The sequence below is a fragment of the Oncorhynchus keta genome, chromosome 32, assembly GCF_023373465.1.
Source record: "Oncorhynchus keta strain PuntledgeMale-10-30-2019 chromosome 32, Oket_V2, whole genome shotgun sequence".
Taxonomy (NCBI): domain Eukaryota; kingdom Metazoa; phylum Chordata; class Actinopteri; order Salmoniformes; family Salmonidae; genus Oncorhynchus; species Oncorhynchus keta.
Genome location: NC_068452.1, coordinates 16,289,968 through 16,315,230, shown reverse-complemented (window position 1 = coordinate 16,315,230; position 25,263 = coordinate 16,289,968). Strand labels below are relative to the sequence as shown.

The 25,263-nt window shown below is 43.7% G+C and overlaps 1 protein-coding gene across 1 annotated transcript in view; it reads right to left on the bottom strand.

The window, feature by feature from the left end:
- LOC118365165 (corticotropin-releasing factor receptor 1) overlaps positions 1 to 25,263 on the bottom strand; it is a 156,718-nt gene that overhangs the window by 74,873 nt on the left and 56,582 nt on the right. Inside the window, exons 3-4 of the mRNA XM_052490700.1 lie at positions 13,622 to 13,675; positions 4,594 to 4,713 (exon numbers count right to left, since the gene is read on the bottom strand). Coding sequence (XP_052346660.1) covers positions 4,594 to 4,713; positions 13,622 to 13,675 — 174 coding nt within the window. The remainder of the gene's footprint in view (positions 1 to 4,593; positions 4,714 to 13,621; positions 13,676 to 25,263) is intronic.

Genomic DNA, 25,263 nt, shown 5'->3' with positions numbered 1-25,263 from the left:
TTATTGTGGGAAGCTTGTGGAAGGCTACCCGAAACGCTTGACCCAAGTTCAACAATTTAAAGGCAATTCTACCAAATACTAATTGAGTGTATGTAAACCTCTGACCCACTGGGAATGTGATGAAAAAGAAAAAGCTGAAATAAATCATTCTCTCTACTATTATTCTTAAAATTTCTACAATGAAAGTGAAGGACTAGAGAAATTAAATCACTGAATAGGATATATATAGGATACCTCAGATCATGCAATAAATCACATGTCTTAGGTCAGGTTGTGCCAGATGGACACTTTGCTGTTTCTCATATTGTAATGTAGCCTTCTAGAGTGGTGTGTTTCTTATATTGTAATGTAACCTTCTAGAGTGGTGTGTTTCTTATATTGTAATGTAACCTTCTAGAGTGGTGTATTTCTCATATTGTAATGTATCCTTCTAGAGTGGTGTGTTTCTTATATTGTAATGTAACCTTCTAGAGCGGTGTGTTTATTATATTGTAATGTAACCTTCTAGAGTGGTGTGTTTCTCATATTGTAATGTAGCCTTCTAGAGTGGTGTGTTTCTTATATTGTAATGTAACCTTTTAGAGTGGTGTGTTTCTCATCTTTTAATGTAACATTCTAGAGTGGTGTGTTTCTCATCTTTTAATGTAACATTCTAGAGTGGTGTGTTTCTCATATTGTAATGTAGCCTTCTAGAGTGGTGTGTTTCTCATATTATAATGTAATCTTCTAAAGTGGTGTGTTTCTCTAAATGTAATGTAATCTTCTAGAGTGGTGTGTTTCTCATATTGTAATGTAATCTTCTAAAGTGGTGTGTTTCTCAAAATGTAATGTAGCCTTCTAGAGTGGTGTGTTTCTCATATTGTAATGTAGCCTTCTAGAGTGCTGTGTTTCTCATATTGTAATGTAGCCTTCTAGAGTGGTGTATTAACTAGTTAACATGGCTTTTCGTCAATTTCCTAGGGCCTAAGAGGACAGAGCAAGAGTAATTGGTCCTATAGTGGTACTGCGGGTAGTTTTGTGTGGCCTCCACTTTGCCATCGTCACTTGTGTGTGCCTAAGCACTTACTCCAGCAATTAAAAAATCATCAACATTTTTTATCTACAGAATCAGAAGACTTTCATTTATTTAATGGGTGCATCCACACAACACTAGTATTAATTTAACTCTACTGATCATTTTCAGAGAAGCACACATTGACCCTCTGAGAAAAGGAGGATAAGCTTGTTTCTGATAGTGATAGTTGATTATTGTTGGAATGGGAGCTACGTGAAAAAAAAAATTGACAGTCCTCTTTCAAACTAGCATCAGCTACATAAACTATCCACATTGATGTCTCAAGAGTTTACCAAATCTTACTTTGTAAATGAATAAAACAGATTTTGTTGTTGGTGAGAGAGCGAGCGAGAGAGAGAGAGGGAGAGAGAGAGACCATCATAGCTCTCACAGAAAGTAACACATTGGTCTTAATTGGTTTCATCCTGTGCTGTGTGGGGTTGTGTGTGGAAGCCAACTGGTTCTCTGAGCCCTGAGATTGAAGCTTCAAGTTCACAAGCTTTTTGGGAGGGCTCCCACAATATTTTTCAGAGAGAGAGAGAGGGGTATCTGTTACTGCAGTTTACGTTTACTTCTTGAGTGTGTTTCTCCCTGAAAACGGATAATGACAGGGGAAATTAGTGAACAGTCCGCTTTAGTAACCAACTGAACATGCGAGCTCAAACCTTTACAGGAGCCGTCATAAAATATCCCATGGCCAACAGCCCGAATCATATTGAATTGAATATAGGCATTAATATTCATGGCTCATCTTTCTATTGCATTTGTTTCTGTACCGCTTTGATGCCTTGACAATATTCAGATAACAATCTGTGAAGGTGTAGCCTGAAAGTAGGACTAAAGGATATTCAGAACTCTGGATGTTTTTTTCCAGTCAGTCCTCCTCTTACCCCCTACCTACTGAAAGAAACACAACCAGAGGTGGATATATATTTTGCTAAAAGGTGGAGCATTGGCATACATAATGTACCCCCTTCTGTTTGTCGTGCCCATCACTAACTGGTTTTCTTCTTTAAAAAAAAAACACTACCAATTCCCTCCGGGTGAATTCAAAACAAAAAATAGACCTTTGGGGAGAAATATGATACAAAAAAAGGACAAATAAAATACAATGGCACTGCACCACTATCCTGGTGGTCGTCGATCGTTTCTCAAAGGGAGCCCATTTCATCGCCTTACCCAAGTTGACCTCAGCGAAGGAGACCACTGATCTCGTGATTACCCATGTCTTTCAGCAACACGGACTTTCCCAGGACATTGTCTCAGATTGTGGGGCCCCAGTTCATCGCACGTTATTGGAAGGCATTTTGCTCTCTGTTGGGAGCGTCGGTGAGTCTCTCCTCGGGGTTCCACCTACAGTCTAATGGCCAACCAAGAGCTGGATAAGTTATTCCCCTGTTTCGTCTCCACTCAGGCCAGCAACTGGAGCAAGTTCCTCGTCTGGGTGGAATATGCTCATAACACACTCCAAACACGTGCACTGGACTGTTGAATGTCAGTTTTGGTTCGGGCCCGAGGCACCCTGCAGTACCTGGTAGACTGTGAGGGCTACGGTCCCCAGGAGGGGGCGTGGGCGCCTGCCCGGGGACATCTTGGAACCGTGACTTTTCAGGACTTCAACTAACTACGTGGTGGTCGCCCTGGCTCTGCGGATGGAGCCGCTACTAGAAGGGAGGGTAATGCCACCTTTCACAAGAGGGTGGCAGAGACCGTCCGAGAGACATTAATGACAGGTGCGTCCAATTACTCATTATGATTTCCCTGTTAAAATAGTTGTTTTCTGGTTTCCTTTGCAGAAGCTTGATTTGTTTAAGCTGTGCATTTGTTTCCTGGGTGAGTTTTCAAGACTTAGTGTTTGTGGTTTTTTCCAGTGTACTGTAATCCTGCGGCTGTTTCTCAGTAAATAATGTATGTTTATCCTTAACCACTGATTTCTCGTCTGGTCTCTTCTCTGCACCTGGGTCCAACCTCACCACATCACAATGAAGGTCAGTCAATCCGGAAGATTGCAGTCGCAAAAACCATCAAGCACTATGATGAAACTGTCTTTCATGAGGACGGCCACAGGAAAGAAAGACCCAGAGTTACCTCTGCTGCAGAGGATATGTTCATTAGAGTTAACTGCACCTCAGAAATTGCAGCCAAAATAAATGCTTCACAAAGTCTTAGTAACTGTCACGGTTTTCATGTGGTGAAGGAGAGTCGGACCAAACTGCAGCGTGTATATTGCGATCCATGTTTAATCACACAACGTAACACGAATCCAAAACACAAACTCTACAAAACAATAAACGTAGTGAAAACCGAAACAGCCTTAACTGGTGCAAACTAACACAGACTAAGGACATCAAGACACTCAAGACAATCACCCACGAAAACTCAAAGAATATGGCTGCCTAAATATGGTTCCCAATCAGAGACAACGATAAGCACCTGCCTCTGATTGAGAACCACTCCAGACAGCCATAGACTTTGCTAGATAACCCCACTAGCTACAATCCCAAATACATACACACCAAAACCCTAAGACAAAACACACCACAATACAAAATCTCCATGCCACACCCTGGCCTGACCCAATACATGAAGAAAAACACAAAATACTTAGACCAGGGCGTGACAGTAACAGATACATCTCAATATCAACTTTTCAGAGGAGACTGCGTGAATCAGGCCTTCATGGTCGAATTGCTGCAAAGAGACTACTACTAAAGGACACCAATAAGGAGAGACTTGCTTGGGCCAAGAAACACGAGCAATGGACCGGTGCAATTAGACCGGTGGAAATCTGTCTTCCAAATTTGAGATTATTTTGGCTCCAACAGCCATGACTTTGTGAGACGCAGAGTAGGTGAACGGATGACCTCCGCATGTGTGGTTCCCACCGTGAAGCATGGAGCAGGAGGTGTGGGGGTGCTTTGCTGGTAACACTGTCTTGTAATATTTTCTCATTTAAGCCACAGCCTTCTGCAGCGATCCGCCAAGCCATCTGGTTTGCGCTTAGTGGGGCTATCATTTGTTTTTCAACAGGACAATGACCCAACACACCTCCAGGCAGTGTAAGGGCTATTTGACCAAGAAGGAGAGTGCTGCATCAGATGACCTGGCCTCCACAATCACCCAACCTCAACAGAATTGATATGGTTTGGGATGAGTAGGACCGCAGAGTGAAAGAAAAGCAGTCAACAAGTGCTCAGTATATGTGGGAACTCCTTCAAGACTGTTGGAAAAGCATTCCATGTGAAACTGGTTGAGAGAATGCCAAGAGTGTGCAAAGTTGTCATCAAGGCAAAGGGTGGCTACTTTAAAGAATCTAAAATATATTTTGATTTGTTTAACTGGTTTTGGTTACTACCTGATTCCATATGTGTTCTTTCATAATTTTGATGACTTCACTATTATTGTACAATGTTAAAAATAGTAAAAATAAAGAAAAACCCTTGAATGAGTAGGTGTGTCCAAACATTTGACTGGTAATGTACAACCTTGGATATTGACAGACACACACAAATAAGCATTGTCAATGGGGCTCTACTCACTGGTGGTGTTGTATTTGACGCCATAGAACATCTCTGGACATGGCCGTAACACCCACTCCCCTGCGGTGCTCTTGGGCCAGCAGGTACCGATGGGATCGATGGACATGTTACAGAACAGGCCTGAGCAACAGAGAAAGGATGGAGGGAGATAGAGAGACAGACACAGAGAAGGGTATCACAAAATGAATAAAAGGGAGAGAAAGACAAGAGAAAAAAGACAGAGGTTAAAGAGCGTAGTGTCACAGCTGTCTAACAGAGCGAGAATGGTAAACAAAGAACAGGACATGACCACCGTAACCTGCCTAGCAGTGCTTACAGGTTACTGGCCCTGGCGACAGTAGGGTCGACCACACACACATGGTCACAGAGGTCATTACTATGGCACCAGTCATCAACGGAGCTACAGCCCCAGGGCATGTCCAGCTGTTTTCAATTATAACAACCCCTAACTTTTCTCATGTTTGAACATTGTACATTTTGGAAAGTTGTACCATGTTTACCCACTGCAGTTGACATTTCCATCCCTCTTATATGAAGTTGTGCTAAACAGTAGAAACTCATTGGTTTGTTTAGACTACCCCTCAATCTATAAATGCCTAAAATAACGTGAATAATGTTGATTGAAAGTTTGTTTACAAATACTTGAACTGTGCAAAGTGCAAACTAGGTTTACAGTTACTATGCAGTAATGTACACTACCATTCAAAAGTTTGGGGTCACTTAGAAATGTACTTGCTTTTGAAAGAAAAGCAATTTTTTTTGTCCATTAAATTAACATCAGCTTGATCCGAAATACAGTGTAGACAGTGTTAATGTTGTAAATTACTGTTGTAGCTGGAAACGGCAGATTTTTCTAGCTGGAAATGGCTGATTGGGGCGGCAGGTATCCTAGTGGTTAGAGCGTTGGACCAGTAACCTAAAGGTTGCTAGATCGAATCCCCGAACTGACAAAGTAAAGCTCTGTTGTTATTCCCCTGAACAAGGCAGTTAACCTGCTGTTCTTTGGCCATCATTGTAAATAAGAATTTATTCTTAACTGACTTGCCTGGTTAAATGAAAAGTATTAATTTTTAATGGAATATCTACATAGGCGTACAGAGGCCCATTATCAGCAACCATCACTCCTGTGTTCCAATGGCAAGTTGTGTTAGCTAATCCAAGTTTATAATTTTAAAAGGCTAATTGATAACTAGAAAATCCTTTTGCAATTATGTTAGCACAGCTGAAAACTATTGTCTGGTTAAAGAAGAAATAAAACTGGCATTCTTTAGACTAGTTGAGTATCTGGAGCATCAGCATCTGTGGGTTCGATTACAGGCTCAAAATGGCCAGAAACAAAGGACTTTTTTCTGAAACTCGTTAGTCTATTCTTGTTCTGAGAATTGAAGGCTATTCCATGTGAGAAATTGGCAAGAAACTGAAGATCTCATACAGCTCTGTGTACTACTCCCTTCACAGAACAGTGCAAACTGTCTCTAACCAGAATAGAAATGGGAGTGGGAGGCCCCGGTGCACAACTGAGCAAGAGGATAAGTATATTAGAGTGTCTAGTTTGAGAAACAGACGCCTCGCAAGTCCTCAACTGGCAGCTTCATTAAATAGTACCCCGCAAAACACCAGGCTCAACGTCAACAGTGAAGAGGAGAATCCGGGAAGCTGGCTTGCTACGCCAGCAGTTGTTTTAGTGAAGGTAGTTGACGCAAACTAGCCACTTGCGAAATGCACTCATTGATCTCCATCTTGCTAGCCACTATTTTGTATATGGGGTATGTGGCCAACAAGTGAAGAAGGCAGTGATGCAGGCAGTTTCTCTATGACAATCTGACATTCTATTACGCACAGACATTACGTGTTAAGCCGGAACATTGGATACATAGTGGGAGGTGACCTGGGAGGTGACCGGGTTAGATTTTTGTTGTATTTAGATCATCCCAGCAATAACCATGCGTACATCTCAGGTCTCTGCCTCCCTTTAGGGTCTTTTCCATTTCCATTTTGGTGATTTAGCATAAACTCTTATGCAGAGCGATTTACAGTCAGGGTTAGGTGACAGTTTTCCCCTGTGATGTTTGTTCATTCCTGCAATGCCTGTGCATAAAGATGAAACCATGATAAAATAATCTAATATTTCCGATTCATGGAAAATAAGCAGATGCGATATACACAGAAGAGGTGAGTCACAATCTGTGTGGCTGTCTATGGACCCGCGAGCCACTGACGTACGAGCAACATCTGTGTTAACATGCTCGCGACAACACTCTAGTGGAAAACATGCTTACAGGAGCAAACCTGTACCTGGAGATAAAGGGATTAACACCTCACAGCGACCTTCCATGAGGATCATACCAACAACAAAACTACACATGTGAAGACATGACCTCGTGGAATAAATGTGACAATAAATGTAAAACGGCAAATTCGATTTTCACACGTGAACGCTTTTCCCTTGTGAAAATGCAATTAAACATGTGAGAGGTAGATTTTCACGTGGAACTGCAAATTTGATTTTCAAATGTGAAAATGCTTAAAACGTGAAACAACATGTGAGATACGCATTATCATTGCGTTTACTTGATAGCTACATACACAAATAGCTAGCTAGAACAAAGTGTTAATAAGATAAATGAATTTAAAAAGATTAAAAGCAATACAAATACGCTATTATCATTGCGTTTACTTGATAGCTACCTACATAAATAGCTAGCTAGAACAAAGTGTTAATAAGATAAATGAATTTAAAAAGATTAAAAGCAATACAAATAAGTTATCCAGTAGGCATCTTCTGGGTAACAAATATACCTTACAGGGACTTGGGTCATACTTACAAACATAAGCATGCATTTAAAGTGAAATGGGTTCTCACACACAAAATGCGTATCAGCCAATGGAAAGCGTAGATTTACTTGCATGTGAACGCACGCTAAATTGTAGCTCGTCCCATGGGATAACAAGCACAAGCACAAGCACCATCGCATGTGAAGTGTTCCAAAACCAGATGATTTCACATGTGAAAGGATATGTGATCACATGTGAAAATCCACATGTGAAACTTGATGTGAACTTTCATTACATGTAAAGTGTTCCAAAAACATGATTTCACATGTGAAATCTCACATGAAATGATGTGGTTTTTCCGTAAAGGGTGATGGATGGATAAATAGATTGGAGTAAGAGAAGGGAACACATAAGCAAAATAGGAGGTGTCTGTCTGGGTACATTTAGCGTTGTCGGACTACATATGCTAGTGATTCGATGAGTCGTAAGGGGAGAAGACTTTCCAATGTTTTTTTTTCTCCCCAAAGATTTAAAACTTCAGTGAAGACATCCAATCCTCACTATGTAAATGACAGAGGTAGAGACGCTGGAGGGATTTGAAAACCTAGCACAACCCCAAACACGATTCTGATAAACTAAAACGGGGATAAAACGCAAAGTTGGGAAGCTGCAGGCAGTTTAAAACTAATTAGAGCATGTCAGATTGGAGGAGGCAAGCAGGCAGCCCTCATATAGCTGATAACATTACTCCGGGCTGTGGGAGAAAAATGTGTTACTTATTAATCAAACAAAGGGGACTGTAATTTGTCCTGCACAATTTTTACAACTGCAGGCAGCTATGCATCATGGGCTGCCAAAGAAAAGCCCCTGATGCATAGCGATTGGCTTAGAGAAAATCCTCCCCTTAATTTCACGGAGGGGGGTCAAATGTTTTGTAGTGACCAGCACAGGCTGTGTGTATAATGTGTATTGCTATTAGTTGGTCGTGTTGTACTTACCTGTACCCAGGGTCCAACATGCCAATCAACCTGCTATCTGCCAATCACAGGAATGCCTGAAATGTTCTGATGCCGGGCATCCTGGTGGATGGTGTAGTGGAGTGTTTGGATGGGGGGGGTTAGCAAGGGGATGGAGCATTGCAAGTTAAGACCATGTTTAGCCATTGTTCTCTCTCTTACGTCTGGTCTTCACAAGAGAATGTCACGGTTGTTTTATAGGGTAGCTTTAATTTATTTGGCGTGGGCTATGGCCAAACAGTAACCGTAAATTCGTAATCTCAATCCTCGGTCTGGACAAATGCTCATGTATGATCTAGCCAGGTCATTACATTGGTGTCAGAAGTAAAAATGGAGATAAGAGTTAGCCACTTCGCTAGCTGACTACCGTAGCTAGCTAACGTACGTGACATCGGGGGTTGAAAATGCTTTGAGGGATCCCGAAAGTGAAGGGGGAGGTAGGGGACGACTATGGCCAAGGAGGTGCATGTGCATGGACGTCGGGGGATCTGGCTAAGGAGATCACCAGGGCATCGGAGCACAGAGGCCGCTTGAGGGAGACCGCTAGAATGATGTCGGCTAAAGCGGGCATGAGCACTTCGTCGACTGTGCTTCGTGAGGATTCTGGTGGGCGGACGGGAAGAGGTGGGAAGAGGGAAGAGGAAGAGGGAAGAGGAATCTGGGGCTCAGGATGTAAACAAACATGGAAGTATTCTGGTGAGGCGGATTGGGAAGCTTTTCATGCTCAGTTTGGACTGTTAACTCATTTAGGGGGTGGTTGAATGAAGAAAGGGCACTGCAGTTGGCTTTATGCCTGACGGATGAAGCTCTGTCCTGTTTGATATTGATTTGCCCCGAAGACAGACGTGATTATGGGGCTTTACTGGGAGCACTGAGGAAGCGTATTGGACAGTGTGTACAGCCGGGCTGCTGCATATGCTCACATGCTCCCCTCCATGCAGAGCGAGCTAGCACAGGACCAGTTCATCCAGCCGCTTTCTCCTACAGAGCTGCGCATACAGACCCAGCTGAGTCATTGCAGATGGAGATGGCTTTGGAGAGGGAGCTCGTGTGGGCTGGGGCTTCAGCTGTGGCTTTGGTGGGGGTGCAGGGAGACAGACCCACTGTGCGGGCTGCGGGGCAGAGCAGTCCAGAGCCGGAATAGCCTGCATGGGTGGCTGTAATGACTGAGCTCATTCGTGCTGTGTCGCCACAGGCACAGGCGGCACGAAACACACGCCCTGGTCCCAGGGTCTGCTGGGGGTGTGGCCAGCCAGGCCATCTGCGCCGGATTTCCCCATGTCCCCCAGAGCTCAGGGAAACGGCTCAGGGTCCTCATAGACCGGGTAGTGCGGACCCCTGGCACGCTTTCCCAACCACCACCATCTTCAGGAGGATCCCACCAACACAGATGGGGGAGCAAGGATCCAAGTCCCCCAGAAGCAGACGAGGGCGGATGGAGCCTGTTGTTGTGGTTGGCCGGACCTGTGTTAGGGACTTTTGTCATGTCCCTGTCACTGTGGAGGGGGTGCCCTGCTCTGTCCTGGTGGACACTGGGTCCATAGTAACCCTGGTGAGGCCGTATATTGTGCAAGGTTGGATTCAGATTGAGCCAATAACTGTGCAGCTCCACACAGTCACAGGTGAGCTGGCACACATGAAAGGGAAGGAATAATGACAGTAGGGGACGGGACTATGAGTCATCCTGTGTGGGTGGCGGTTGTGCAGGGACCTTGTATCTCAGGAGACCTAAATGGGGGCACACTGGGCAGTCACCATGCCCCCCCCCTAATGTCACATTCACACAACTCAACAACCCCTTTACTACAGCAGTTAAAGCAGCAGAGACTCATGGCTGTCCCCCCCAACATCTGTCTGTGACTTTTCTCCAGCCCCACTGTCACCTTCGGGCTGTGTGTTACATTCCCCCAGCTACCTCCATGACACATCCCTCCGTGAGCCCCCCCCCCAGCCAAGCTACCCCAGATGGGAGAGGAGAGGACACTGTCTGCAGTGAGGGAGATATGGGTGAGGAACTGTGTTGTTCTTGACCCCGAGCAGCAGGAACAGTTGTGGCAGTTACTGTTTGAATTCAGAGACAGTTTTGCGCTGAGTGAGGAAGAAGTGGGTCAGACTCATCTGGTGCAGCAAGAGATCGACACAAGTGATGCTTGGCCCATCAAGATGTGTCCCCGCCGTATCCCGCTGCCACACCAGGAGGCGAAATGCAGCGGGCAGACTTCATCGAGCCCTTAGACAGCCCCTGGGCGGCGCCAGTCATCATGGTTCCTAAGAAGGGGTGCAAGCCCCATACCACGTATCAATGAGTCGCTGGACCTGGTTAGGGGGTCCTCCTGGTTCTCCTCAATAGACCTCCGCAGTGGCTACTGGCAAGTAACCCTCTCCCCAGAGGCCAGAGACAAAACTGTATTCTCCACTAACAGAGGACACTGGCAGTTCAAGGTCCTGTGCTTCTTCCTGTGCAACGCTCCAGCTACTTTTGAGTGTTTGATGAACAGCGTGCTGGATGGAATCCCCCGACAGCAGTGTCTGGTATAACTCGACGACATTCTCGCACATGGCAGCTCCTTCCAATCAGCCCTCGGGGTGCTACGACGTGTACTGCAGAGGGTGGCTGCCACAGGCCTGAAGCTCCAACCCAAGATCTGCCACTTCATCAGGAGATAGGTGTCCTTCTTGGGCCACCGAGTGGGGAAGGAGGGTATCAGCACCATGGAGGACATGGTGGGGGCTGTCCGAGACTGGCCCACCCCCACCGACCAGCATCAGCTGAAGAGCTTCCTGGGCCTGGCCTCGGGAGGTTTGTACGGGGCTTCTCAAGCGTTGCTGCTTCCTGAACCACCTGCTACCGAATAACAAGGCCTTCACTTGGACAGTGGACTGTGAGGAGGCCTTTAATGCTGGTTGGGGGAGTTTTAGCCATACAACTTCGCAGTGTTGCACAGTGCAAGGGCATGCCACTCCAACCCCATGTCTCATCAGCCCTGTACTGCAGACGGAGCCGCCACTGTGAGCGGAGAGAGGGCCGTGACAGAGAGCTGTGTGCAGGGAAGGGGGTCTGTGCCACAGTGTGTCGGGCTAATGGGCCTGTCTGCTGTGAGTTGCAGAGTGTCGACGTGGCTGAATGGGGACGGAAGCAGGGACGGGTGGTGGTCCCAAAAGCATTGCGGGAGGCTGGGGGGGGGACTGGACACTTTGGGATCACATAAACACTCCACTGCCTTCGCCAGAGCTTTTACTGGGGGCAGCACAAGGGACGTGGAGGATTTTTGCAGCTGCTGTGACAACTGCACAGTAAGAAAGGACCCTCCAGGCCGCTCTCACCCAACAGATCCCAGTTTGGGCTCCCATGGAGAGGGTGGGAGTGGATGTAGTTGGGCCGTTCCCCACCACAGACAGTGGAAACCTCTGGGTGTTCACAGCCATGAACTATTTCACAAAATGGCCCGGAGCCTATGCTCTGCCTCACCAGGAGACAGAAACCATTGTTGACGCCCTGACAGCGGGGATGTTCAGCAGGTTTTGAGCTGCGGAGTCCATCCACAGCGACCAAGGCAGAAACTTTGAGTCACCATGTGTGAGAGGCTGGGTATGCACAAGAACCGCACTACTACCTCTCCATCCTCAAAGTGATGGCCTTGTGGAACGCTTCAACAAAACACTTGGACAGCAACTGGTCATCGTCAGTGCCAAACACCAGCGTGACTGGGACAAGCACCTGCTTATGGTCCTCATGGCATGCCGCTCCGCTGTCCAAGACTCCACCTCCTGCACGCCTGCCCTCCTCATGCTTGGGAGAGAGATCCACACCCCTGCAGAGATGGCGTTTGGTTGGCCCCTGGATAGCCTATGCCCGGAGACTCCAGGACTGCCTGGATACAGCCCACACCTTCACCAGGTGTGAGGCAGGAGAGGAACTATGACGTGCACACCCTGGGAAGGCACTTTGTGGCTGGGGAGCTGGTCTAGGTCTACAGCCCCTTAAGAAAGAAAGACAGAAGCCCCAAGAAGCCCCACTGGGTGGGGCCCAGCAGTGTCCTGGAGAGGGTAGGGGAGGTTGTTTACCGGGTGCAGCGTACTCCCAGGGGGAGAAAGGTGGGACTGCACCGGGACAGGTTAGCCCCATACAGAGGGGCCTCTTCTCCCCAAACCTCAGGGACCCCCACAATTCCCCTCTCTGGCAATGACATTCTTCAGGCACCCACCCCCAGATGCTGCAGACAAGGCTCCAGAAAGCCCACTCCCCCAGTCTCCCCCCCTGTGTTACCGCGTGGTTCCACGGACTACATTCCCCGTTCCCACATCCTTGTCCCCTATATCACCTGGGCCCCAGAGGGGCAGCCCCCTGCCACAGACTGAGCCCCTTGTTTCACATCTGGACACTCTGTGACCATCACGGCCACGCAGGCAAAGGAGACCTCCGGGTTCGTTCAGAAACTCTGTTTGTTCCCTGGGACAAGGGACTTTGTGGTGGTGGGGGGGCTGTGTAGTGACCCGCACAGACAGCTGTGTGTTATGTCTTATGCTATTAGTAGGTTGTGTTGTACTTACTAGTACTCAGTGTTCGCGGGGTCTGACATGCCAATTAACCTGCTATCTGCCAATCACGGGAATGCCTGGAATGTTCTGATGCCGGGCATCCTGGCAGTTGGTGGAGTGGTGTGGCGTGGTGGGGGGTTTGGAAGGGGGATGGAGCATTGCAAGTTAAGACCATGTTTAGCCATTGTTCTCTCTCTTACGTCTGGTCTTCACAAGAGAATGTCACGGTTGTTTTGTCTAATATAATTGTCCCAATGCAATTTCCAACCTAATAATTTTGCCACAATGGGGAGTGGTGGAAGTATGAAAACAAGCATTTCGCTACACCTGCAATAATATCTGCTAAATATGTGTATGTGACCAATAACGTTTGATTTGATTCGTATAGTTTTGACTGATACAAATGAAATGTCCATAGTTTGATTCAAGTTGAAACACGATGATCAATACATTTGTCGTTATTCTCTTTACAAAAAAATCAAAAGCAAAATGTAACTAAACGGATTCTGACCGAAAATGCAAATAAAGCCCCGGACGGACACCCGTTTTCTCTCTATCTAAATGAATGCAGCTCTTTGGTGTTACACACTGTGAATCATATCTTTGGCGAAAGCATCAAAAAAGTGACACATAAACCGACACCAGGCTATACACACTTACACTTTTTGGGACCACAGGAACACTTCTACTGTACTCACCAGCGGTGACATTGCTGGGTGTGAGGGTCAGATTCCCCAGTGCCAACGTACGTGCTGAAACACAAGAGGAAATCAGATATTAATGCACCACTAAAATATACAGGAACCACACTAATAAAACCATATGACATTTACAATTCATGTATCGTCCTATTCAGGTTTGACACGAAGATTGATATGTGTCTGATCAATGCTGACAACAAAAAAAGAAAGAGACTCATGTCATAAAAGTCTTGGAATGATCTTCTTTTGTATTCTGTCCCCCATTGACTTTACAAAGGTGTTACCAGTCAACATAGACAACTGGCACCCAAAACGCAACACTTGTGAAATAATTTAAACAGTCGGACAAGGTGGAACACAAGAGACAAAAAGCGGAATCGTCTTAGATTAACATCTGCAGGCAAATGATGCTCGTCACTCTGTAACCAACCATTCCTTACGCCCCATTCCCCTTATCCCTCACCCACACCCTCATCCCACTCCTCTCCCCTTACATTTCCACAGCACTTCATTTCATGCTATGCATAATATATACATGGAAATATTCCCTTTTTCTCTCCGGCATATGCTTTGATGTACAGTTGCATTATTCAAATAGTGCAGGGTACCTGGCACTCATGGAGCATGTTTCGTTTGAGCCAGGCCCACATCGCATCTCATCATGAAGGAAGCCTAGCACTCATGACTGCCAAATAGTTCCTTCCAAACATAATTTCATGCCTATCTACCTTCTCTATTCCCCTCACTGAACTTAGATCAAAGGACAACTGGACAGAGAATGCTGTCTATGTAAATAAAACAAATATATACTCAAGTATATATAAAGTACAGGCAGTTTGGGCTGTTTTTTAATAAGGTGATAAAAGTCAGAGGCAGTCTCACATGAATGGACAGACCGTTCTTTCATTTCATCTTAGATCATCCTCAAGTCCTGAGCCGGAATATAGAGGGCACACAGCACACTGTAGTGGCTCAAACACACAACCCATTTCATCCTCAAAACTCTGCTAACTGTTTTTCATGACACATGCTGTATCTTTGGTGTATTCACATCCCATTTTGGTGGGAGTCCATGTTCATGTTTGGTACATAAATGTTGAAGTGATGGTTGATAGTTACGATGCATTTTCACAGCCCCCAAAAGGTGTCTCTTAGGCTCTCAGTCTGTTCCCCCTAACTGCCTCTGTGGCTGCCATCCACTGACATAAAACAAGTTGTCCCAAGAACACGATTTCAGCATAAACGGTTGTGTTATGTTCAGAGAAAGACACATGCAAAGTATCCAAGCACTTAGCACGCATGCACACACACTGTGAGCACTGTGAGGACATGCGGTCTACTAGTTAGAGGGTAGGTCACACAGACAGCACACACAGCATGTGGGATACCACATTGATAACACAAGTCCTACAATCCATCCTCAGAATTAGTCTATACTAGGGGAACTCCCCTGGGACGTACTCACTCGTGATGACTGTGTCCACGCTCCACAAACATTACCATATCATCCTCCCCTAACAGGCTCTGGACATGGCTTGTGACAGTCTATCCTTTACAAATAGTTATAATTAGAGAAGCTGCACCCTATGGTCCCTGGTAAAAACTAGTGCACTACATAGGGTGCCATTTGGGATTCAGACAATCATTCCAGAGAGACTTCAGGCCCCTAGTGATCCTATGCCCTTGGTTAAGGGAGCTTTCAGGTTCAGTGAATCTCTGCATGGGTAGATAATAATTATGTCAAAGGACCAGGCCAATGAGATAACATGCCCTGCAACCTATACAGGCTCAGAGCCAATACAGTGCAAGCTGATCCCTGTGATCTCTCTGATACATCGAAAACCCATAGAGATACACAGTATTGAATTTGCTTTTCCATCTCAGTAAACAATTTTACAGTAATGTATATATTCAATGGGGAATCTAATATATCACCCATCTCTAAAGACCGAGCCCCATCTCATGACCTTCTTCTGTACAGTAGCGGAGGTCAATGCCCTCCATTCTACCAGTGTGGCTGACTGAACGCAACTGAAGAGAGGTCAAAGTCACCCTACTGTAGCTCTCAGAGTGTACACTTCACACTGGTCTCAAAAACTCTATCAAGAAATCAAACATCTACGAGAGACAGGCGCCACTCCTCAGTGCACTGATGGTACTGTTGCCTCTAAACCAGCTACCATAACAATAGCCAACAGCATACCATCCTGCATCCCTTTGCTGGCTTGCCTCTGAAGCTAAGCAGATTTGGTCCTGGTCAGTCTCTGGATGGGAGACCAGCTCCTAGTTCAACGCTAGTCTGGGATATTCAAAGGAATTCCTCCCAGACTGCAGTTCCTATGATGGACATCCACTAGATGTCAACAGTATTTAGAAAGGGTTTCAGGCCTGTTTTTTTTAAATTAGCAAGTAGTTGTAGTTTTTCTAAGGTGTCCCTCGTGAGGACTCCAGTCTTGTGGCGCGCATGATTGAGGGTGCGCACTTCATTATTTATCTCCGGTATTGAACATACTACATTGCACCTTAACTTTTACTTTTATTTACATATTAGGGTACCTGAGGATTGATTAGAAATGTTGTTTGACTTGTTTGGATGAATTTTACCCGTAACATTTGGGATTCCTTTGTCTGCATGTTGAACGAGTGGAACGGGTGGATTACTGAATCAAATGCACCAAATAAACTGACTTTATTGGGATATAAGGAAGGTCTTTATTGAACAAAACAACCATTTGTTGTGTAGCTGGGACCCTTGGGATTGCAAATAGAGGAAGATCTTCAAAGGTAAGTGATTTATTTTATCGCTATTTCTGATTTTTGTGACGCCTCTGCTGGTTTGAAAAATGTTTTTAATGCTGTTGTATGCGCTGTCCTCAGATAATCACATGGTATGCTTTTGCCGTAAAGCCTTTTTGAAATCAGACAACGCGGTTGGATTAACAAGATGTTAAGCTTTTAAACGATGTAAGACACGTGTAATTTTCATGAAAGCTTAATATTACGATTTTTCTATTTTGAATTTCGCGCTCTGCAATTTCACCGGATGTTGTAGAGGTGGGACGCTAGCGGAATACCTAGCCCACATGTGTCCTGACTCTCTGTGGTCATTAAAGATCCCATGGCAATTATTGTAAGTGTAGCGGTGTTAACTTCTTGATGCACCCATCCCGTTAGCGGGATCATTTTCGTCAACCACCACTGAATTGCAGAGCGCCAAATTCAAATTAAATTACTAAAAATATTTAATTTTCATGAAATCACAAGTGCAATATAGCAAAACACAGCTTACTTTGTTGTTAATCCACCTGGCATGTCAGATTTCAATAAAGCTTTTCGGGGAAAGCATACCAAGAGTTTATGTAAGGACATCTCTCTCAGGAGACAAAATATTACAAACAGCAGCCATGTAGATTGGTCACGAAAGTCAGAAAAGCAATAAATTAAATCGCTTACCTTTGATGATCTTCAGATATTTGCACTCAAGAGACTCCCAGTTAAACAATAAATGTTCCTTTTGTTCCATAAAGATTATTTTTATATCCAAAATACCTCCATTTGGTTGGCGCGTTATGTTCAGAAATCCACAGGCTCGAGCGGTCACGACATCGCAGATGGAAATTCCAAATATTATCTGTATTGTTCATAGAAACATTTCAATTTTTTAAATAATCAATCCTCAGGTTGTTTTTACAATATATAATCAATAATATGTCAACCGGGAATGTAGCTTCTTCAATAGGAGAGAGAGAGAAAATGGCTGCTCCAAGCTGTTGCGCATACAAAACGCTGCTGGCACCCAGCCATACAATGATGCGATGTGATCTTTCTCACTCATTTTTAAAAATAAAAGCCTGAAACTATGTCTAAAGACTGTTCACACCATGGGGAAGCCATACGAAAAGGAATCTGGTTGATATCCATTTGAATGGAGCAAAGGCAGGCTATGGAACATGGAGCTTTCAAAATAGAGGTTAGAGTGTTTTCTGTCCTAATCTGACAATTATATGCATATTCTAGATTCGAGGGACTGAGAAATAGGCAGTTTAATTTGGGTACGTTTTTCATCCAAACATCAAATTACTGCCCCCTACACTCAAGAGGTTAACCCCAGTGTTCTGGCTAAATTCCAAATTTTGCCATCATGGCCACCTAATTATCCCCAGCTTGTAACACTTCCCCAGGTTGTTGCTGTGAATGTGTTCTCAGTCAACTTTCCTGGTTATAAAAAACATACCACTCGCATACATGCTGTGCTCACACATTCATTCATGTGACGGGTTAACCCACACACACGTTCCAGTGATTCATGTCACCGTTGACTGGCGTGATGCAATTTCACAAGTTTATTGCTCAATTAATAAACCATGACTCATGCAAACTGCAGATGTTAGAAACAGAGCCTAAAACAATTGCAATCATCTTTTTACACCATTTCAAGTAAAATCAAGCTTTTTGTTCTCAATAATAGGCTTACTGTGATGATTGATGGATAGGCAGGCTAGGCAGTACCGCTCTCTCTCTCTCTCCCACACACTGAAAGGTATTAGTAACTGTGTGATGAGTACAGGATAAGCTCTGAAGATAAGAGATCTAACCCAGACAAATCAGGGATAAATACAAATAGGCCAGAATGTAGGAATTACTTATGGTGGTCATTTAAATAACTTTTTTAAGGGGGACGTTCAATACTACAACCAATTCAACAACTTGTTGGTGTAATAGCATTGATCAATCATGGCTGTGGTGGCATCTTGGCCTTCAGTGACCCATTAAGGGGAGACAGACACTGATTCAGGAAATCTGAGATGAGATGTTAATCACTGTTTGATCCGCATACTTTCCCTAAGCTTCCCTCTGTTTAATGGGCACACATATCAGAGATGGATGGAGCCAGGGAGAGAGAGAATGAGACAGAAAGAGGGAGAGAGAGAGAGTACTCTTTTGACATGTGAAAGGGAGGAAACATTCTCTATTGCAGATAGCAGGATACATGGTGAGCATTGGCGGAAAGGAAAATCAAATCCATCGGAAAACATGATCTGAATCCTGAGAATGGAATGACAAAGCCTATAGAATAAACGACCAGTTATACAATTATGGGGGCTGTTTAATATCTTACTGGATGCATTACGTTTACACAGCAGCAAGTAATAATGTGAGGGCGCCGCTGTAAATAACCCCATTGAAGTTCTGTTGAATAGTCACCATGGACACAGACACACACACCCACACACACACACCCACAAGTTTGATATGTCAACGTCTATTGACGACAGCCATCCCCCGTCAATGCGCTGACTTCTAAACAGCGGTTCTTAGAACAGTTTATTGAAGTGGGCTGAGACGATTGTGTTAAACAAAGTCGATGAGTTCTCTCTGCATTAATTGCTTGTCTATTAGATCCTGAGTGTTCTTTCTCAGCACTGCAACAACCTTAATTATAAGCCACTACCGCCATGTACACCTCCTTTCTCTGCTCATAACAATTTATCACAGTATCTTCTTTTTCTAGGTCAAATGGTTGCTCATAAAGCCTGTGGATCAAAAGGATATGGATTATTCTTGCTTTCTACAAAGCTGTTCATTGCAACCAAATAGTGGCTAATGTGTGTCTCGTCCTTCGATATCCCTTAAAAATCATGTGTAGCTAATTAAAGAGCTTGGGCACTGTGTGTGTGTGTGTGTGTGTGTGTGTGTGTGTGTGTGTGTGTGTGTGTGTGTGTGTGTGTGTGTGTGTGTGTGTGTGTGTGTGTGTGTGTGTGTGTGTGTGTGTGTGTGTTACTGAACCCTTTGATCTTTAAAGGGAGAATAAAATAGCTTATTGCATTAGTAGTGAATGGCTTCCATCCAATTAGCAGGCTTATTCAAGGGAGACAACATCAATACTGCAGCTTCATCAGCAATTTTGCACAGATATACTATATTTCGGCATCAACGTAAACTGCTGAACTGGCTATAACCTAAAGTTAAGGTAGCAGAGAAATACTTTCAGCAATAATAAGTTATTAAAATACTGAGCTATATTGTATGCAAACATTTATTTTGTTCTATGCTAATACAATTACTCATAGAAGTAGATTTTGTTTAACAAGTAATACATTTTTTTGTATATCCCCAAGCACACATCAAAATCCACAAATAATATTTTAATTGGCCACAAAATCAACATTTTGCATTGGCCATCTCAGTCTCCGAACTTGAAACCCAATGAAAGCTAGTGGTTTGAATTGTAGAAGGTGGTGCAAAAACACAGACGAAGGGTACCAAGGATCTAGAAGGAGTTTGTATGGAGGAATGGTCTAAGCTGTGTGTTCTCTAACTCATACAACAGCTCAGTGCCATCATCTTCGCAAGGTGAGGTACTGAAAACAGGGGGGTCAATAATTTTGACCTCTATGTTTTTGAAGAAAAAAAAGAAGATATTACTTGTTAAACAAAACATATTTCTCTGAGCAATTGTATTGGTATAAAATAATATAATTTCCCACCATTTTTTGAAACATACAATGTAACTCAGTATTTCAATTATTTATTTTATACAGTCATTTTTGCACATATTTTCAAGCGTGTCAATAATTTTAGAACCCCAATGTATTTGCAAAGCTTTAGTCTTGTCAGAGATGGTCACATTTTGTATTTTGCATTTTGTATTACCCTGGGCTGAACTACACACCAATGTATTTTCTAACAAGATACTTTCGAAGTCTGTCATTTCTATTTTCAAAATACTTTTCCATACCATTTTCTATATAGCTGTTCACAATTTGTTGTCCCATTTCACCCTATATTGGTATCAAAAGTATTCATACCGCTTGTTACGTTTCAGCCTTATTCTGAAATGGATGAAATTACTTTTTTTTCTCATCAATCTACACTCAAAACCCCATAATGACAAAGTGTGTAAAGTGTGTAATGACATGTTTTTTAAATGTTTGCAAATGTAATACAACTTAAAAACAGAAATACCTTATTTACATGAGTATTCAGACCCTTTGCTATGAGACTCGAAATTGAGCTCAGGCGCATCCTGTTTCCTGTTTCTAACTTGATTGGAGTCCACCTGTGGTAAATTCAATTGATTGGACATTATTTGGAAAGGCACACATCTGTCTATATAAGGCAACACAGTTGACAGTGCATGTCAGAGCAAAAACCAAGCCATGAGGTCGAAGGAATTGTCCGTAGATTTCCGAGACAGGATTGTGTCGAGGCAAAGATATGGGGAAGGGTACCAAAACATTTCTGCAGCATTGAAGCTCCACAAGAACACTGTGGCCTCAATCATTCTTAAATAAAATACATTTGGAACCACCAAAACTCTTCCTAGACTTGGCGCCCCGGCCAGACAAAGCATTAGGAGGAGAAGGGCTTTGGTCAGGGAGGTGATCAAGAACATGATAGTCACTCTGACAGAGCTCCAGATTCCTCTTTGGAGATGGGAGAGCCTTCCAGAAGGACAACCATCTCTACAGGCCTTTATGGCAGAGTGTCCAGACAGAAGCCACATGACAGCCAGTTTGGAGTTTGCCAAAAGGCATTTAAAGGACTCTCTGACCATGAGAAACAAGATTCTCTGATGAAACCAAGATTGAACTCTATGGCCTGAATGCCAAGCATCACATTTGGAGGAAACCTGGCACCATCCCGACGGTGATGCATGGTGGTGGTAGCATCACGCTGTGGGGATGTTTTTTGCGGCAGGGACTGGGAGACTAGTCAGGAACAACGGAAAGATGAACGGAGCAAAGTACAGAGAGATATTTCATGAAAACCTGCTCCAGAGAGCCCAGGACCTCAGACGAGAGCAAAGGTTCACCTTCCAACAGAACAACGACCCTAAGCACACAGCCAAGACAACGCAAGAGTGGCTTCAGGACAAGTCTCCGAATGTCCTTGAGTGGCCCAGCCAGAGCCCAGACTTTAACCCGATCGAACATCTCTAAACAGACCTTAAAATCGCTCTGCAGCGACGCTCCGACATGCAATCTGACAGAGCTTCAGAGGGAGAAACTCCGCAAATACAGGTGTGCATCATACCCAAAAAGACTGGATGTTGTAATCACTGACAAAGGTGCTTCAACAAAGGGTCTGAATACTTAAGTAAATTTGATATGTCCCCCCCCCCAAAAAAATTGCTTTGTCATTATGAGGTACTGTGTGTAGATAGATTAGGATTTTATATCCATTTTTTAAATCCATTATAGAATAAGCCAGTAACGTAACAAAAATGTAAAAAGTCAAAGAGTCTGAATACTTTCCGAATGCACTGTATATCTAAAACATTCGATTTGAAACTTGACCTATGACAATACCTAGTGTGCTTTTCAGTTGTTACTTTTCACATATACCTTTAGATTTTGGTCATTTAGCAGACACTCTTATCCAGAGTAACAGTGCATTCAACTAAGGTAGAGTAACACCAACATATCACAGTCATAGCAAGTAAGACGTTTCTGTAACTGTTACTGAGAATGTTGTTGCTGTTTGGCTGGCTACTTGCAGATGTAATTTTGTATTTAAAAATACAGAATACATGTATTTTAACTAAATACAATACTTTGCAAAAGTATAATATTTTATTTTAATACATTGGTTTTTAGGGTATTTTGGAGTAGTATTTTGTCATTGTAATTTGTCATTCATGCCCATCCCTAAGATGTGTTTTCCCCTTTCATGTAGAAGTTGAAAAGACAAGGAAAAAAACAACTCTGATGGCTGACAGAGGTGTTCCCATTCGTCGTGTGTCATCTCAGAACTTTTTCATTATTGATTTCCCAAGAGTTCTCTAGAAGAAGGTGGTGACGCCATGACATGAGAATGACAGTTGAAGAAAGAAAAGGTTACATTTCTTTATTTGTGAACTCTAAATCCAGCAATATTTCTGACCTTTTCCTCTGAAAAAGACACAAAATAACCTATAACCTACGTATGATGAAGTGTACAGTCGTAGCCAAAGGTTTTGAGAATGACACAAATATTCATTTTCAAAGACTCTGCTGCCTCAGTTTGTATGATGGAAATTTGCATATACTCCAGAATGTTATGAAGAGTGATCAGATGGATTGCAATTAATTGCAAAGTCCCTTTTTGCCATGCAAATTAACTGAATCCTAAAAAAAAACATTTCCACTGCATTTCAGCCCTGCTAGAAAAGGACGAGCTGACATCATGTCAGTGATTCTCTCGTAAACACAGGTGTGAGTGTTGACGAGGACAAGGCTGGAGATCACTCTGTCATACTGATTGATTGTTATTTTTGTGCGTTGCACACAAATAACAGACTGGAAGCTTCAAAAGGAGGGTGGTGCTTGGAATCATTGTTCTTCCTCTGCAATCATGGTTACCTGCAATGAAACACATGCCGTCATCATTGCATTGCACAAAAAGGACTTCACAGGCAAGGATATTGCTGCCAGTAAGATTGCACCTAAATCAACCATTTATCGGATCATCAAGAACTTCAAGGAGAGCGGTTCAATTGTTGTGAAGAAGGCTTCAGGGCGCCCAAGAAAGTCCAGCAAGCGCCAGGACCTTCTCCTTAAGTTGATTCAGCTGCAGGATCGGGGCACCACCAGTACAGAGCTCACTCAGGAATGGCAGCAGGCAGGTGTGAGTGTATCTGCATGAACAATGAGGCGAAGGAAGATGGCCTGGTGTCAAGAAGGGCAGCAAAGAAGCCACTTCTCTCCAGGAAAAACATCAGGGACAGAATGATATTCTGCAAAAGGTACCGGGATTGGACTGCTGAGGACTGGGGGAAAGTAATTTTCTCTGATGAATCCCCTTTCAGATTGTTTAGGGCATCCGGAAAAAGCTTGTCTGGAGAAGACAAGGTGAGCGCTACCATCAGTCCTGTGTCATGCCAACAGTAAAGCATCCTGAGAACATTCATGTGTGGGGTAGCTTCTCACCTAAGGGAGTTTGCTCACTCACAATTTTGCCTAAGAACACAGCCATGAATAAAGAATGGTACCAACACATCCTCTGAGAGCAACTTCTATCAACCATCCAGGAACAGTCTGGTGACAAACAATGCATTTTCCAGCATAATTGTCACGCCCTGGTCGAAGTATTTTGTGTTTATCTTTATGTATTGGGTCAGGCCAGGGTGTGGCATGGGGTTTTTGTATTGTGGTGTGTTTTGTCTTGGGGTTTTGGTATGTATATATTGGGATTGTAGCTAGTGGGGTGATCTAGCAAAGTCTATGGCTGTCTGGAGTGGTTCTCAATCAGAGGCAGGTGTTTATCATTGTCTCTGATTGGGAACCATATTTAGGCAGCCATATTCTGTGAGTTTGTCGTGGGTGATTGTCCTTAGTGTCCTTGTTCCTGTCGGTGTTAGTTTTCACTAGTATAGGCTGTTTCGGTTTTCGTTACGTTCTTTTTTTTTTGTAGTGTTTGTATTTTAGATTCGTGTTACGTTTTTTGTTCATTAAACATGGATCGCAATCTACACGCTGCGTTTTGGTCTGACTCTCCTTCACCACACCTAGAAAACCGTTACAGTAATGGAGCCACTTGCCATAAGGCAAAAGTGATAACTAAGTGGCTCGGGGATCAAAACATCAATAGTTTGGGTCCATGGCCAGGAAACTCCCCAGTCCTTAATCCCATTGAGAACTTGTGGTCAATCCTCAAGAGGCGGGTGGACAAACAAAAACCCACAAATTCTGACAAATTCTAAGCATTGATTATGCAAGAATGGGCTGCCATCAGTCAGGATGTGGCCCAGAAGTTAATTAGTCAGACGAATTGACAGCATGCCAGGGCGGATTGCAGAGGTCTTGAAAAAGAAGGGTCAACACTGCAAATATTGACTCTTTGCATCAACTTTATGTAATAGTCAATAAAAGCCTTGACACTTATGAAATGCTTGTAATTATACTTCAGTATTCCATAGTAACATCTGACAAAAATATCTAAAGACACTGAAGCAGCAAACTTTGTGATTCTGTCATTCTCAAAAACTTTTGACCACGACTGTAGAGGAAATATATTTGGCATCCTTTCTCCTAACCATCTTTTAACAGACTGGGTAAAAAGGAATCAAAGAAGTGATAAAGATAAATATTCACATTGAATCCCATTATAAACACTATCATGGTGAGTGAGAGATATGGATGATTTCATCCTTGATATGACTAGATAATGTGCTTGACATGATTTTCTCGATGCTTCCATGATTAAGCTCTTCACCTTTTCATAGCCCTCTGTACAGCCAACTGTACACCTGTCTGAAGGTTTGTGCTACAGGTCAAACTGTTGTTTCATTACAGGTAAAATGAGTCTTGAATCTTGTCAGTCAAACCCTCATAGTGTTGGAAGCCATAACGACGGGCGTACGATGTGTGCTCCATGACCTGACATCTCTTCCCCATGCAGTCTCTGATAACTTAGAGATAATCCATCATAGATCTTATCGGATCTGAGCTCCACCAATGTCCTCAAACACACTGCGTATACACATACAGCACAGAGCAATCGCTCCACATAATCTTTTTGATTGGCCTTTGAAGTGAAAGTGAGGGGTGAAGGGTGCGAGGGGTGGGAGGACTAATCCTTATGGAAAAGAATATGCAATCAACACAGACTACTCCTAGATTGATACGGAGGGTAACTGAGGTGCAACTCTAAGTCCC